This window comes from Thermobia domestica, chromosome 4 (assembly GCF_964235325.1).
Source record: "Thermobia domestica chromosome 4, izTheDome1.hap1.1, whole genome shotgun sequence".
NCBI lineage: Eukaryota > Metazoa > Arthropoda > Insecta > Zygentoma > Lepismatidae > Thermobia > Thermobia domestica.
In genome coordinates this window covers 14,160,509-14,174,999 of record NC_137457.1, presented here as the reverse complement: position 1 = coordinate 14,174,999, position 14,491 = coordinate 14,160,509, and the positions used below count along the sequence as shown (strand labels likewise).

The 14,491-nt window shown below is 34.7% G+C and overlaps 1 protein-coding gene across 3 annotated transcripts in view; it reads right to left on the bottom strand.

Annotated features, from left to right (window-relative positions):
- LOC145683733 (uncharacterized) overlaps positions 1 to 14,491 on the bottom strand; it is a 114,896-nt gene that overhangs the window by 73,824 nt on the left and 26,581 nt on the right. For all 3 annotated transcript variants that reach the window (XM_081755253.1, XM_081755254.1, XM_081755255.1), the window contains 2 exons: positions 14,408 to 14,491; positions 8,889 to 8,960 (listed from right to left, as the gene is read on the bottom strand). In XM_081755253.1, coding sequence (XP_081611379.1) covers positions 8,889 to 8,960; positions 14,408 to 14,491 — 156 coding nt within the window. The remainder of the gene's footprint in view (positions 1 to 8,888; positions 8,961 to 14,407) is intronic.

The window sequence follows — 14,491 nt, the reverse complement described above, 5'->3', positions numbered from 1 at the left end:
ATTTGTGTACCAATCTTAAATTTTGGGAGGGGGTACATTTCTTATTGTCATATCAATAATTGATAATTGGATAGTATCTCATTCATTGGGTAAATCATTGTGATCACGTGATCAGTTATTGACCTATGATGGAATTAGGAGTCCAGGACATTGGAACATTGAAACTTTGTAGGATAATTTGAGAATTGCGTCATTGGTTTTGATTATTCCCGCCAAATATAAACGTAAGCAAGACGTTGTACCACGTGATTGACCCTGATGAGGTAGTGTACAGGGATTCATTTCCTTTGTTGTGGTACTTCTTAAGTTTGAGTACACACACACTTCTAGAAAACAGTTGGTTCTACTCAGGTAAACATTTGACGGACATTATTGACATTATTGAGCATATAATGATATGATTAACTCTAAGACTTAGGTATATCAAGAGAAGTATTCTTTAAATTTGGGAATGGTGATAAACAGAATTTTAACATAAGGTGCGAAATTTGAAACAATACATTGAACTTTAGTCACAGCTCATAGTCTAAGATCATTGGTGGTGATTGATTTGAAATCTGATAGCTAACCTTATTGAATCTTATGACTCATAGACGAAAGGCAATACATGCTACAACACTGGCAAAGTTATTGTTAATGCAATTTGATTGGTTGATCACTATCTTTCCTGCAATCTGATTGGTTGATCACTATCTTTCGTGCAATCTGATTGGTTGATGATTTTCAAATCTTTGCTGTATTCAGTTTTAAGTTTTGTTTAACATTTAAAAATCTTGGTTTCGTTCAACATTTTGCACTCACTGATAAATATGATCAAAACCGTTTATTTGTTAATCGAATAGTTAAAAACCGGATAAAGTTTGACGGTTAACCGTGAAACGTAAATTTTTTTTAGTTTGAAATTTTTTTGCTTGAAATTTTATGTTTGAAAATTTTTCGTTTCCAAATTTTTTTGTTTCAAAATTTTGTTTGAGATTTTTTCGTTTGAAATTTTTGTTTGAAATTTTTTTCGTTTGAAATTTTTTGTTTGAAAATTTTTGTTCGAAAATTTTGTTTAAAATTTTTTGTTTAAAATTTTTCGTTTCCAAATTTTTTGTTTGAAATTTTTTGTTTCAAAATTTTGTTTGAAATTTTTTTTCGCTTCAAAATTTTGTTTGAATTTTTTTTTCGTTTGAAATTTTTTGTTTGAATTTTTTTCGTTTCAAAATTTTGTTTCAAAGATTTTTGTTTGAAATTTTTGTTTCAAAGTTTGGTTTGATATTTTTAAAAGTTTGTGCACTTATTAGTAAAGAACTGGAACTGTTTAGAACAAAAACCTTTGACAACATTGTGGTGCAATAGTACACGTCAGAACCTGGGGTTGTACTTGAAATGAAAAAACACAATTCATTGAAATGGATCATTTTATTACACTCCACATACATCCATACCAGATATATGATCTGGATATTGTCGATACAATGTATTTTGAACTTCTTGCACTAGTTTGTCTTTAGCATATAATTTTAATTCCAGTTGAAGTCTTTTAAGGTCTAATGCAATATCAATTGGTGGAAACTCAATGTCCATTTGATCACAAATAAACTGTTTATCAATACAGGTATGCACCCACGAACGATGTTGACAACCATCACAATATCTAGATACATGTTGTACAATATGCATAACACATTTTTCAAAATAGTACTTTTTCAGGAATATACTAGTTTTGTTGCACACTTCCACTGCATGTTTGGCGCACTGAAATACGCTGATGAATTTGTTCCATTCTGTTTCCGTTAGATACACCATGTTGCGAGGGACATGGAATGTACTCTTCTTACGTAACAGCACCATCTTCTCTTCGAGGACTGTACGCAGCACCACTTCATGATTTGAGCCTAATGATTTGACTATGGTCACATTTAGCTCATCATGAAAATAATCGTTCATTTGGTCGATTCGTGAACATAATGTTTGCCATTCTTCACAGGTCAGTTGTACACCAAATTGTTCTGCTTTGCCCAATCGAATCACTGGGTCAAATGTTCTAGCACTGATACCAATCATCACATGTTTTGTTTGAAATATATTTATTGGATAATAGCTTGCGAAGATGAACTCTTTATCGTTAGAAGTACACATCTTTCCTCCTGAAAAGCACTTGCTCAAATGATTTCGTGGGATGACACTGTATTTGCTGGTTTATAGTTATTGCTGACGTCGTTGGTAAAGAATGTGCTGACGTTTGAATTCATGATTTCATCACAGTTGCTGCCGTCATGCCGACCAACCATATTCATACAACTACAGCTGACGTCATTGGAAAGAAATGTGCTGACGTTTGAATTCATGATTTTGCTGACGAATCCGGCTGTGTACTAAATTCAAGTTGATGACTTCGACCCAAAAATCCTTTGTAACATAAAGATACAGATCCAGTATTTAAGAAACGCAGCAGTTCTTCTTGTTTTGATGATTCCATGGGTAAATATCTTGCTGGTAAAATTATATTCTTATCATTTTCAACCTTCACTACGATTCTTAATCCAAACTTTGTAGGGATCATTTGGCTAGCTAAGATTCTATAAGGTACATTCTGTTGTAAATCAGTAATCTTGGTAAATGATTTCATCACATCACGCTGCAGACAAGTAGCCATGATGACGTTATCATGAATACTAACTCGAACGATGATGCAAAACTGATTACGTTGCATTATCATGTTCTGACGTGCACCACAACGTTGCCAGATGTTTTTGTTCTAAACAGTTCCGTCTAGTGCATACCTGTATTGATAAACAGTTTATTTGTGATCAAATGGACATTGAGTTTCCATCAATTGATATTGCATTAGACCTTAAAAGACTTCAACTGGAATTAAAATTATATGCTAAAGACAAACTAGTGCAAGAAGTTCAAAATACATTGTATCGACAATATCCAGATCATATATCTGGTATGGATGTATGTGGAGTGTAATAAAATGATCCATTTCAATGAATTGTGTTTTTTCATTTCAAGTACAACCCCAGGTTCTGACGTGTACTATTGCACCACAATGTTGTCAAAGGTTTTTGTTCTAAACAGTTCCAGTTCTTTACTAATAAGTGCACAAACTTTTAAAAATATCAAACCAAACTTTGAAACAAAAATTTCAAACAAAAATCTTTGAAACAAAATTTTGAAACGAAAAAAATTCAAACAAAAAATTTCAAACGAAAAAAAATTCAAACAAAATTTTGAAGCGAAAAAAAATTTCAAACAAAATTTTGAAACAAAAAATTTCAAACAAAAAATTTGGAAACGAAAAATTTTAAACAAAAAATTTTAAACAAAATTTTCGAACAAAAATTTTCAAACAAAAAATTTCAAACGAAAAAAATTTCAAACAAAAATTTCAAACGAAAAAATCTCAAACAAAATTTTGAAACAAAAAAATTTGGAAACGAAAAATTTTCAAACAAAAAATTTTATCAAACTTTATCCGGTTTTTAACTATTCGATTAACAAATAAACGGTTTTGATCATATTTATCAGTGAGTGCAAAATGTTGAACGAAACCAAGATTTTTAAATGTTAAACAAAACTTAAAACTGAATACAGCAAAGATTTGAAAATCATCAACCAATCAGATTGCACGAAAGATAGTGATCAACCAATCAGATTGCAGGAAAGATAGTGATCAACCAATCAAATTGCATTAACAATAACTTTGCCAGTGTTGTAGCATGTATTGCCTTTCGTCTATGAGTCATAAGATTCAATAAGGTTAGCTATCAGATTTCAAATCAATCACCACCAATGATCTTAGACTATGAGCTGTGACTAAAGTTCAATGTATTGTTTCAAATTTCGCACCTTATGTTAAAATTCTGTTTATCACCATTCCCAAATTTAAAGAATACTTCTCTTGATATACCTAAGTCTTAGAGTTAATCATATCATTATATGCTCAATAATGTCAATAATGTCCGTCAAATGTTTACCTGAGTAGAACCAACTGTTTTCTAGAAGTGTGTGTGTACTCAAACTTAAGAAGTACCACAACAAAGGAAATGAATCCCTGTACACTACCTCATCAAGGTCAATCACGTGGTACAACGTCTTGCTTACGTTTATATTTGGCGGGAATAATCAAAACCAATGACGCAATTCTCAAATTATCCTACAAAGTTTCAATGCTCCAATGTCCTGGACTCCTAATTCCATCATAGGTCAATAACTGATCACGTGATCACAATGATTTACCCAATGAATGAGATACTATCCAATTATCAATTATTGATATGACAATAAGAAATGTACCCCCTCCCAAAATTTAAGATTGGTACACAAATACACCTGTGTCTTATGAAAAAGTAATAAATCCTGTACTTATTCAATAATAAAGCCGGTCAATAACCTTTAAATTTTGAATATTTGGTCATAAGAGGAATACCAATGGGTCCTAGAAAACGTTTACCGAATTTTGTTATTTGATAATAACCAAATTTAAAAGGGAACATAAATATATAAAGGTAATAAACCATAAACCATGACATTAATATAAACCTATAAACGTATTAAATAGGGGTCAATAACTTCCGAAATTTGATTTTTGGTAGTTCTTTACCCATGAAAGGGAACGATGTGGACCATCCAAATTTATAGTGGTACATATTGAAGTCCTGTACTATGATATCAAATGCTTATATTAAACAATTTCTAAAACCGAGTGGATGAGCCAAGATACCCCTCCCAAATTTTTAAAGGGTGCGTCAATGTACCCATGTCTTATGATAGGAAATGAACCCATATACATGACCATATAACCATATAAGGTAATAGAACCTCATAAAAGGGGAGAAATTGGGCCAAAAACCAAACACATGGTACAACATATTGCTTATGTTTATATTTTAGCAATTTTTACCCATGAAAGGGGACAAGATGGACCACCCAAATTTATCATGATACATGTTGAGGCATGTACTATGATACCGAATGCTCAAATTGGAAAATTTCCAAAATTTACGGGGGGTTGGCCATGGTACCCCTTCCAAAAATGTAAAGGGTGCATCAATGTACCCATGTCTTATAATAGGAAATGGACCAATATATACATGACCATATAACCATATAAGGTAATAGGACCTCATCCAAGGGGTTAAATTGAGCCAAAACCAAACACGTGGTTGTACTAAAATTTGGCAATTTCGTACCCATGAAAGGAAACGAGGTGAACCATCAAAATTTATAGTAATTTATATTAGGGTCCTATACTATAATACCAAACATATAAAAGGGACAATTTCCAAAATTAAAGGGGTGGGTCAAAGTACCCCTCCCGGGTGCACAAATGTACCTATGTCTTATGATAGGAAATGAATCCCCATACGTGACCATATAACATATAAGGTAATAGGACCTCATCCAATGGAATAAATTAGGTAAAAAACGAAACACGTGGTACAACGTATTGCTTACGTTTATATTTTGGCAATTTTGTACCCCTAAAAGGGAACGAGGTTATAGTAATATATATTAGGGTCCTATACTATTATACCAAATGTTTAAATTGGGCAATTTCCAAAATTAAAGGGTGGTCCAAGGTACCCATCCCAAATTTTTCAAGGGGTGCATTAATATATCCATGTCTTATGAAAGGTAATGAACCCCTGTATACGCCCATATAACGATATAAGATAATAACACCTCATCAAAGGTGATAAATTAGGTCAAAAGACCAAACACGTGGTTGTACTAAAAATTTGGCAATTGTGTACCCATGAAAGGGAACGAGGTGGACCACCCAAATTTATAGTGATACATAATAGGGTTCTATACTATTATACCAAATGTTTAAATTGGGCAAATTACAAAATTTAAGGGGGGGGGCAAGGTACCCCTCCCAAATTTTTCAAGGGGTGCACCAATATACACATGTTTTATGAAAGGTAATGAACCCCTGTATACACCCATATAATCATATAGGATAATAACACCTCATCAAAGGGATAACTTAGGTCGAAACCAAACACGTGGTACAACGTATTGCTTACGTTTATATTTTGGCAATTGTGTACCCCTAGAAGGGAACGAGGTGGACCACCCAAATTTAACCTAATACATATTAGGGTCCTATACTATAATACCCAATGTTTAAATTGGGCAATTTCCAAAATTTAAGGGGTGGGCCAAGGTACCCCTCCCAAATTTTTCAAGGGGTGCATTAATATACCCATGTCTTATGATAGGTAATGAACCCCTGTATACGCCCATATAACCATATAGGGTAATAATACCTCATCAAAGGGGATAAATTAGGTCAAAAACCCCCGAAATTTGAATTTTTGGCAATTTTTTACCCATGAAAGGGAACGACATAGACCCCCAATACTGATAGAGGTACATACTATGGTCCTAGGCTACCATACCAAATTTTTAGATTTGACAATTTCCAAAATTTAAGGGGGGTGTTCCTATGTACCCCTGCCAAAATTTAGAGGGTGGGCCATGGTACCCCTGCCAAAATTTAGAGGGGGTGGTCCTAGGTACCCCTAGGTCATTGACCCCGGGCCAAGGTCATTGACCTTTGACCTATGACGTCACAAAAATTTTTGCTGACTCGGCTGGACATAACGGGGTCCCTACTACTAGCGTTTTCAAAAATATATCACACATACCAATATTCTCTTGTTCTTTCGTAAATTAATATGGTGAGGTGACGGTACGCTAGACTATAAAAAATATAACACGAGTACATGACATGTATTACCTTATAAGCTCATGAAAAATCTCTACGTTCGGCTAAGAAAGAAGTTTATTGCACAAAATCACAAACACTGGATTAATTGATCTTTTTTGCATGTTTACCAAAATACCATCATATATTCTGCAAGGCACTGTTAGATAGTTTCAAATATTTGCAGGGTATATTTCTTAAAGGGTACAGTTCCTTCTTTAGTACTCCTTTGTTGTGTATTAAAGGGAAAATTGACATAAAGTAAAAGAAAAAAAAACATTGATAAAAGCATATGTATGGAGTGTTGTGTTCTATGAGTGCAGGTCATAATATCTAGAAGAGGAAAATAGAAGAATGTAAGCCTTGGTAATATGGTACCATGGAAGGATGTTCAAATTAGATCGATTGATAAGGCATTACATAGAAGAGTATTGGAAATTGTTAGGGAAAAGAGGAGTACTTGTATACTGAATTATATTTCGAAAAGAAGAGATACAATGATTAGAAACATTATGAAACATGGAGGTAGTGGCAGAAGGAAACATATTAAGCAAAATCTCATGATTGAAATATAAGACAATATAATACAAGATGTGGACGAAAACATCCATGAAAATGAAACATTTGGTTCAGGATAGGAAAGTGTTTAAAGACGCATAAAATAATTCAAGAGATTAATGACCTAGGAAGAAGGAGACCAACTGATGTGACGAGTAAGAGCAACATGCTAAGTTCATGAGAAATGTAAATTTCCAAGTTAGAGAAAGTTCTTGGCTCCTGCAATATTCGGAAAACAGAAAACTTTTATTTTAATATCTCCATGGTTAATCATATGATAGTGGCCTATAGGGAGTCATAAGAATTCTGTCATGAAATGAGGGGTCGATATGAACCGTCTTAGTCGTTTCTTTAGGTTCCAAACGTGGTGTACCTAGATAAAAACAATTCTTGTAGAAACATCTCTTCAATACCTACAGAGTTATAGGTAATGAATTGTTTTCACAGACTGAGTTACAATGAGATGTCAAAAATCGACATAATCTTTCGGACCAAAAATTGTAATTTAATCATTTCATGGTGTATAACCAGTTTCTAACATAACACATATGGAAAATCTCAAAAACAATTTTTAGTAACGGAAATCCAGTTTTAAGTAATGCAAATATGCGGTGCTGACGTTGCGGCACCAGAAACAAGCATTTTGGCAGGACGTCATGTATCAATTTCCCTATCAAACCTGTATTGAAATATTCAGGAAATTTCATATTTTAGTTTCTTACTAGCGACTCTAAATAAATTTAGTAGTACAGCGAATAGAAAGGTGACAAAATAAATAAAATTCATACTGTAAAGATAACATGTTAATAAAACCTATTCCCCTAGTTTAAAATATACTAAAAGTAATCTGCAATCTTCTATTGTTACAAATATGTTAGCCATATGCTGGCAGAATAATTTTATTACATTATTATACCAGAATTATTGGACAGTTCTATATTATATTCTACTTCTATACTATATATAGCTATATTTCTATGCTATAATAATAGAATATTTTATATCCTAATAATAACTTAAAATATTATAATTTTACTAGCAGCGTTCACCCCGCTTCGCTGCGGTCACCCCGGAACGCAATAAACTTTGTTACTTAGATAATTTTTACTTTTTCGCTTTCAAGTGATATGATAAAAACCATAGAAGATTGCAGTAAATGTTAACATTATATCGCCTGTCATTTATGTTAACCCGCCCCGCTTCGCTGCGGTCACCCCGGAACGCAATAAACTTTGTTACTTAGATAATTTTTACTTTATCGCTTTCAAGTGATATGATAAAAACCATAGTAGATTGCAGTAAATGTAAATGTAATGTAAACATTATATCGCCTGTCATTTATGTTAACCCGCCGAGTGACACGGTCATGCGGGTTGCATATAAATACGTTTATTTTTACCTATGATGAACTAACAAAGGATTTGTACGTTATGGACACTTGAATGGTCAATTATCTCAAGACACTGGTAATTGAAAATTAAAGTGATATGATAAAAACCATCTAGGGTCCAAATCCTAATAACCCCCCAAAAATGAAAGAAATTGGTTCAGCCGTATTAGCGTGATGAGGGAACAAAGGATTTGTGCGTTCTCTTTTATATATAAGATTACAGAGTTGTATTACCAAGGTAAGGCGGAGGTATACCAATATTGTTGCCAATGTGTGGAACTAGTTGTGATACTGGTGATATTCCCCCTGAAAAGGAAAATGTACCATTAGATAATATTAGTGAAATCTCCATATTAAACGTTACATGGTAACACTAAATTAAGTAGTGTGTGCTAGATAGGGATGCGCACGAGACAAGATTTGAGACTGTCTCGACTCGAAAATGGGCCGTAAAAGTGATGTCTCGACTCGAAAAATATATATTTTTCTATTGGAAGAGCTGTGTCTCGACTCGAATTTTGTCAGGAAAATTCTGTCTCGACTCGACTCGAACGCATCCCTAAGTGGTAGAAACCTTTATGACGAAAATGTATTATTGAAATTGGTATGGAACACATATGATTGGTTCTTGAATTTGGGTGTTCGAGTTGCGTTATAGGAATTATTTATTCAGGTATTTGGTTTTCATTCAACCGAACACTCACTTCACTGAATTGTAGGTTGACTATGACAGCTTTATTTTTTTGTGTGTGAGTCGATAATTTTGGAGAGTCAGCATCTTTTTTGTGTACAAATAATGGAAATATTGGATTACAATACCATATGTCTGCGGCAGTTGAGGTGGCAGACTTAGGCACGGGGGATACTTAACCTCCTCTAACGCTGTTAGTGGTAGCAGTGTCAATAGATTGGAGTAAATTCTCTTTATCTCGTTAAAACGAGTACGAAAATTATCCAACAGAGAACAAGGAAATTGTTAATATAAAATGCTGAGGTCCTGAGAAATTGTGGTATAGGTTACGGCCTGAATTTTATAGTACTATTCCTTATTTCTATTGAGAAAAACCGATATATCTGAATGCTCTTTAGTTCTACAAGTCGTACTTAAACACAAACTAAATACAACTTTCTTACAAGGCTGTCTATAATCTTTATTATAAATTAACTAGCTAGTTAATGTATAAGAAAAATTATAGACAGCTTTGTAAGAAAGTTGTATTTAGTTTGTGTTTAAGATGGACACAAGGCCTTTTTTTATCATAATATCCAAGTCGTACTTGAAGATATTTTGGTAAATTACCTTCCATCGTGTCTTCGTTACTCTTTCACTATGGAAGAAAATTAAATAAAGTGTCACCTTTCAGTTTATCGTTAGGTTAAGAGAGATGGATGATTAAAGCAAGTGAATGATGATGAAATAATTGGTGGAATGAGAATGTCGAAGGAAACAAAAGTACTCCAAGAAACCTCACAGGTACGATGTTGTCTGCTACAAGCTTACTTGGCCGGGATCGATCCAGGGACCTCATGCACCAGAGGTAAGCACTCTATCACCGTGCCTATCATTATGCAGAAAGGTACCAGCACTGATGGTATAGACTTATGAGAGTGATCTAAAGCCATTAGCCGCTTTTGCAACCACATGCTTCGTATATCTAATTTTTGTTATCGCATTGCCCTATCCGTATTAAAACTTAGAGCTTTAGGCAGGTAATTATATTCGAAGATACCTGTGAATTCTGTGCATAATTTTGCATGGAAGTATTTTCTTATTCCAGCGAATTGCACAGTAATAAAAGCAAGTGGTAAGTACTGTAATTATGTTGGTAAGAATAAACTAATTTCAATGATGACTCTTAAAGAAATTAACAAAGGCTTATATTTATTATATATAGAGTAAAGCTACTCTTCACATCGTGATATAAGTCACATGTGAAACACCCCTAAACTTTTTTTTTAGTTCAAGATAAAGGAAGAAAACTTACGTATTAATTATGTTAATTACTATATAGAAGAATTAGGAAGTAGATAAGTTCCTTTTCCTTAGCTGAGCGAAAGATGTAATATTTACTTACATGGCATACCTCAAAACCCAGTACTATATGCTGATATTATTTGTCATAAATCTTTAGCATATAACAGTATGTATCTTTTAATAAGCTGATTAAATTATGGCAATGAATGAAGAAGAAAAACATAACTTACAAACTAGTAAAAAGTTAATTGATAAGGGAAAGCATGCCTTCGTTGATTTCAGAACATATACAAAGAACTAGATTTCAGATCACTTATTTCATTCAGTCTGAATAGAGCAGTCGAGTATATAACTATAGTATGCATTATACTGTTTCTCACACGAGAAAATGAAATGAAATCTTCGAGTTTTACGTCCCACGGTTATGCCGGTTAGGCTAAAGGAGACGGTGATGATGAGAGATGAATCAAATGTTGGAATGAAGAAAGTGGGAGGAAACGGGAGAACCCCGTGAAAACCCACGCACACGATGTTTGTCCACCACAAAGTTCACTTGGCGGGAGCAGGGTTTGAACCCGAGACCCCAAGCACCAGAGGTGAACACTCTACCACTGAGCCACCACGGCCCCCTTTCTCACACGAGAGTATTTACATAAGGGTCTGTGACACATCCATAAGGCGTCTGGGCCACAATAACCGATTTTGATGAAACTTGGTAGACTAATAGGACACTTTAGCGAAACTAATGTAATTAGCAGGAATTTGTCGAAAAAGCTGTAGTTTCTGAGATACAGTCGATTCATTAAAAATGACATTTGTCGTGATATCTCGGGTACGCCTCCACCGAGAACAAGCAAACTTTCCAAGCCATAATAGATACATGATAGCTTTAAAACGAAATTAAAATGAGTTGTCTGCACCTGCGCAAAACTGCGCATAATGCCCAAATAATTGTGTGCATGCGTATATCTCGAAAACGTGAAGACTGCGATATATATTTTTCTCTTGCTTAGTTTGAATTACATGACAAGTATAACATAATGCAAGAAAAAAAAACTAGACTCAAAGGTGAGCATTTTCAAGCAATTGAGGTGAGAAAAAGTTGGAGTGGTCTGCCCCCGGACACCCGCCTCTAGTTACGCACTCTGCATGGCTTCTCAATCATACATTTCCATTACACCTGTGTAGAAGTCATATAGTTAACCTTAATAGTCTCCATATTCGGGGCGTAGTGATAGCAAGTACTGTAAGTTATCAATGTTACACAACAGTAACACAGTATTAAGAGAGCGTAAGGATACACTATCAGGCCTATGGTCGCGGTCTATTGGAACACATCAGTGCGATGCAGGCATTTATGCATCAAAGAAACATGCCAAAATTATAATCCATAGGGTTACCTATATATAGTAGGGTGTTGCCACGAGACGAGTCCGTTTTCATGTCTTGTCTCGTCTCGACAACGAGCAAACAATTCGAGACGAGACCTGTCTATTATTTGCAAGACGAGACACACGACAGTGTTGTAAGGAGACGAGATGTGACAGTCCCAATATCCCCTCTCATCTCGTAGCAATACTACCCAGTTGTATAAAGCAAAGGCTCACGTAAGAAATCCGCGACGGTAGTTACTCAGGCTTGTTGGGATCACGACTAGCATATAGTCGGTTTTCCCTTCATTTTTATCACGAGTTTTGTCTTGTAATGTTCTACGAGACGACACGACACCAGCCACAGGCTTCGAGACAAAGACATGAGATGACACTAGCATCTCGTGTTTGAGACTGTTTCACGCGACGAGATGAAACAACACTAAAGGTTTCGTCTCATGACCACACTAACTACCTAGGTATATACAGGTAACCCTATGACCTATGATTTTGGCACGTTTCTTTGAAGCATAGATACCTGCATCACACTGATGTGTTCCAATAGACCGCGACCATAGGCCTGATAGTGTATCCTTACGCTCTCTTAATTCTGTGTTACTGTTGTGTAATATTGATGACTTACAGTACTTGATATCATTACGCCCGATTATGGCGACTATTAACGTTTACTATATGACTTCTACACAGGTGTAATGGAAATGTATGACGGAGAAGCCAGGCAGAGTGCGTAACTAGAGGCGGGTGTCCGGGGGAAGACCACCGCAACACCTTCTCACCTCATTTGCTTGAAAACGCTCACCTTTGAGTCTAGTTTTTTTCTTGTATTATGTTATACTCGTTATGTAGTTCAAACTAAGCAAGAGAAAAATATATATCGCAGTCTTCATGTTTTCGTGATATGTGCATGCGCACAATTATCTGCGCATTTGCAGACAACTCATTTTAATTTCATTTTAAAGTTATCATGTATCTATTATGGCTTGGTAAGTTTGCTTGTTTTCCGTGGAGCCGTTCCCGAGATATCACGACAAATGTCATTTTTAATGAATCAACTGTATTTCAGAAACTACAGGTTTTTCGACAAATTCCTGCTAGTTACATTAGTTTCGCAAAGTGTTCTATTAGTTAACCTAGTTTCATCAAAATCGGTTGTTGTGGCCCAGACAGCTTATGGATGTGTCACAGGCCCTTTGTTAGAAATTTGTGGCTCAATAATAATCTTATTCACTGTATTCTTTCCGAAATATGTGTGTACTTCTAAAACAAAAGGGCCCCGTTTAGAAAAATCCAAATGTGATTCTTGGGTAAGATAGTAAAAGAATCATCCTTATTACTTGCGAATATTATTCCATCTTCTTAAATATAATAATTTCTAAGAAAATGAAATACTTTAGTAGAACACCACATTATTGTGTCCTTTAAGCTAAGGTAGATGGATGACTAAGGCACGTGAATGATGATGAAAGCATTGCTGGAATGATAAGTGAAAGAAAAGGAGTACACCGACAGTACCCTCGAGCACGATGTGTCCACCACAAACTTATTTGACTGGAGATCGAACGAAGGTATCCACGCACCAGAAGTAAGAATCTACGCACCTCCTATCGGAGGCAATGCTTTTCTTTACTTACTTATTACCCAAATATTGACAGGGACAGAGTTGAAGCCGTTACTCTCCATTAGTTATTCGTTTCACATACATTAACAATGGCTTCGGTGTAGTTTCTTCACGGCGTTGTCATTCCTCATTTATATATTTCAGTCATTATTTACCTTCAAATGTGACGTATAGTATAAAAAGTTTCTTTCCCGTGTGAGAAAAAGATATTTCACCTAACATTTCAATAAATATCTCTTCCTGAAATTATTACATATTCAGAACGTCTAAAATGATAATAATAACTAATAATTCTTACTCAAACGTAGTTTTACGGAGGTTTGACATTCCAAACTGTTTACCCTTTATGTAGTAAAAAGAAACATATAAGAATAGGATTATGAGATTAACAACATCATAAAGCATATAGCTACTAACTAAAGGTGTACCTTGAGATTTTACATTCAGTACTTTTACAAAATTAAAGGCTGTAGCCTTATTTGGCTATTATATTTTTTCTGACCCCATTCTATATTATTATATTTTCTATGTGACAAGAATATTTCTGATGTGATTGGAGTATTTTGACTTAAATATGTGGTGTGACGGTGCATAACAGTAACAACGAAAATTACGAAAATATTTTCTATTTTGGATACATTGCTTAGATAACTAATCTATTTCCAAGTGAGTTGTATGATAAAACGAATTAATTCATGTTACGTAATTGACGAAACGTAATGTTTCAACTGCCGTTACCTGATTTTAACTGTAACAATGGAACACATACCAACTTGCCTTCCAAAACGTCCTCCTAGCACCGATGCTGTTGCTGCGTCCACCACAGAGGGTCCATTGCTTAGCTTATCTACAT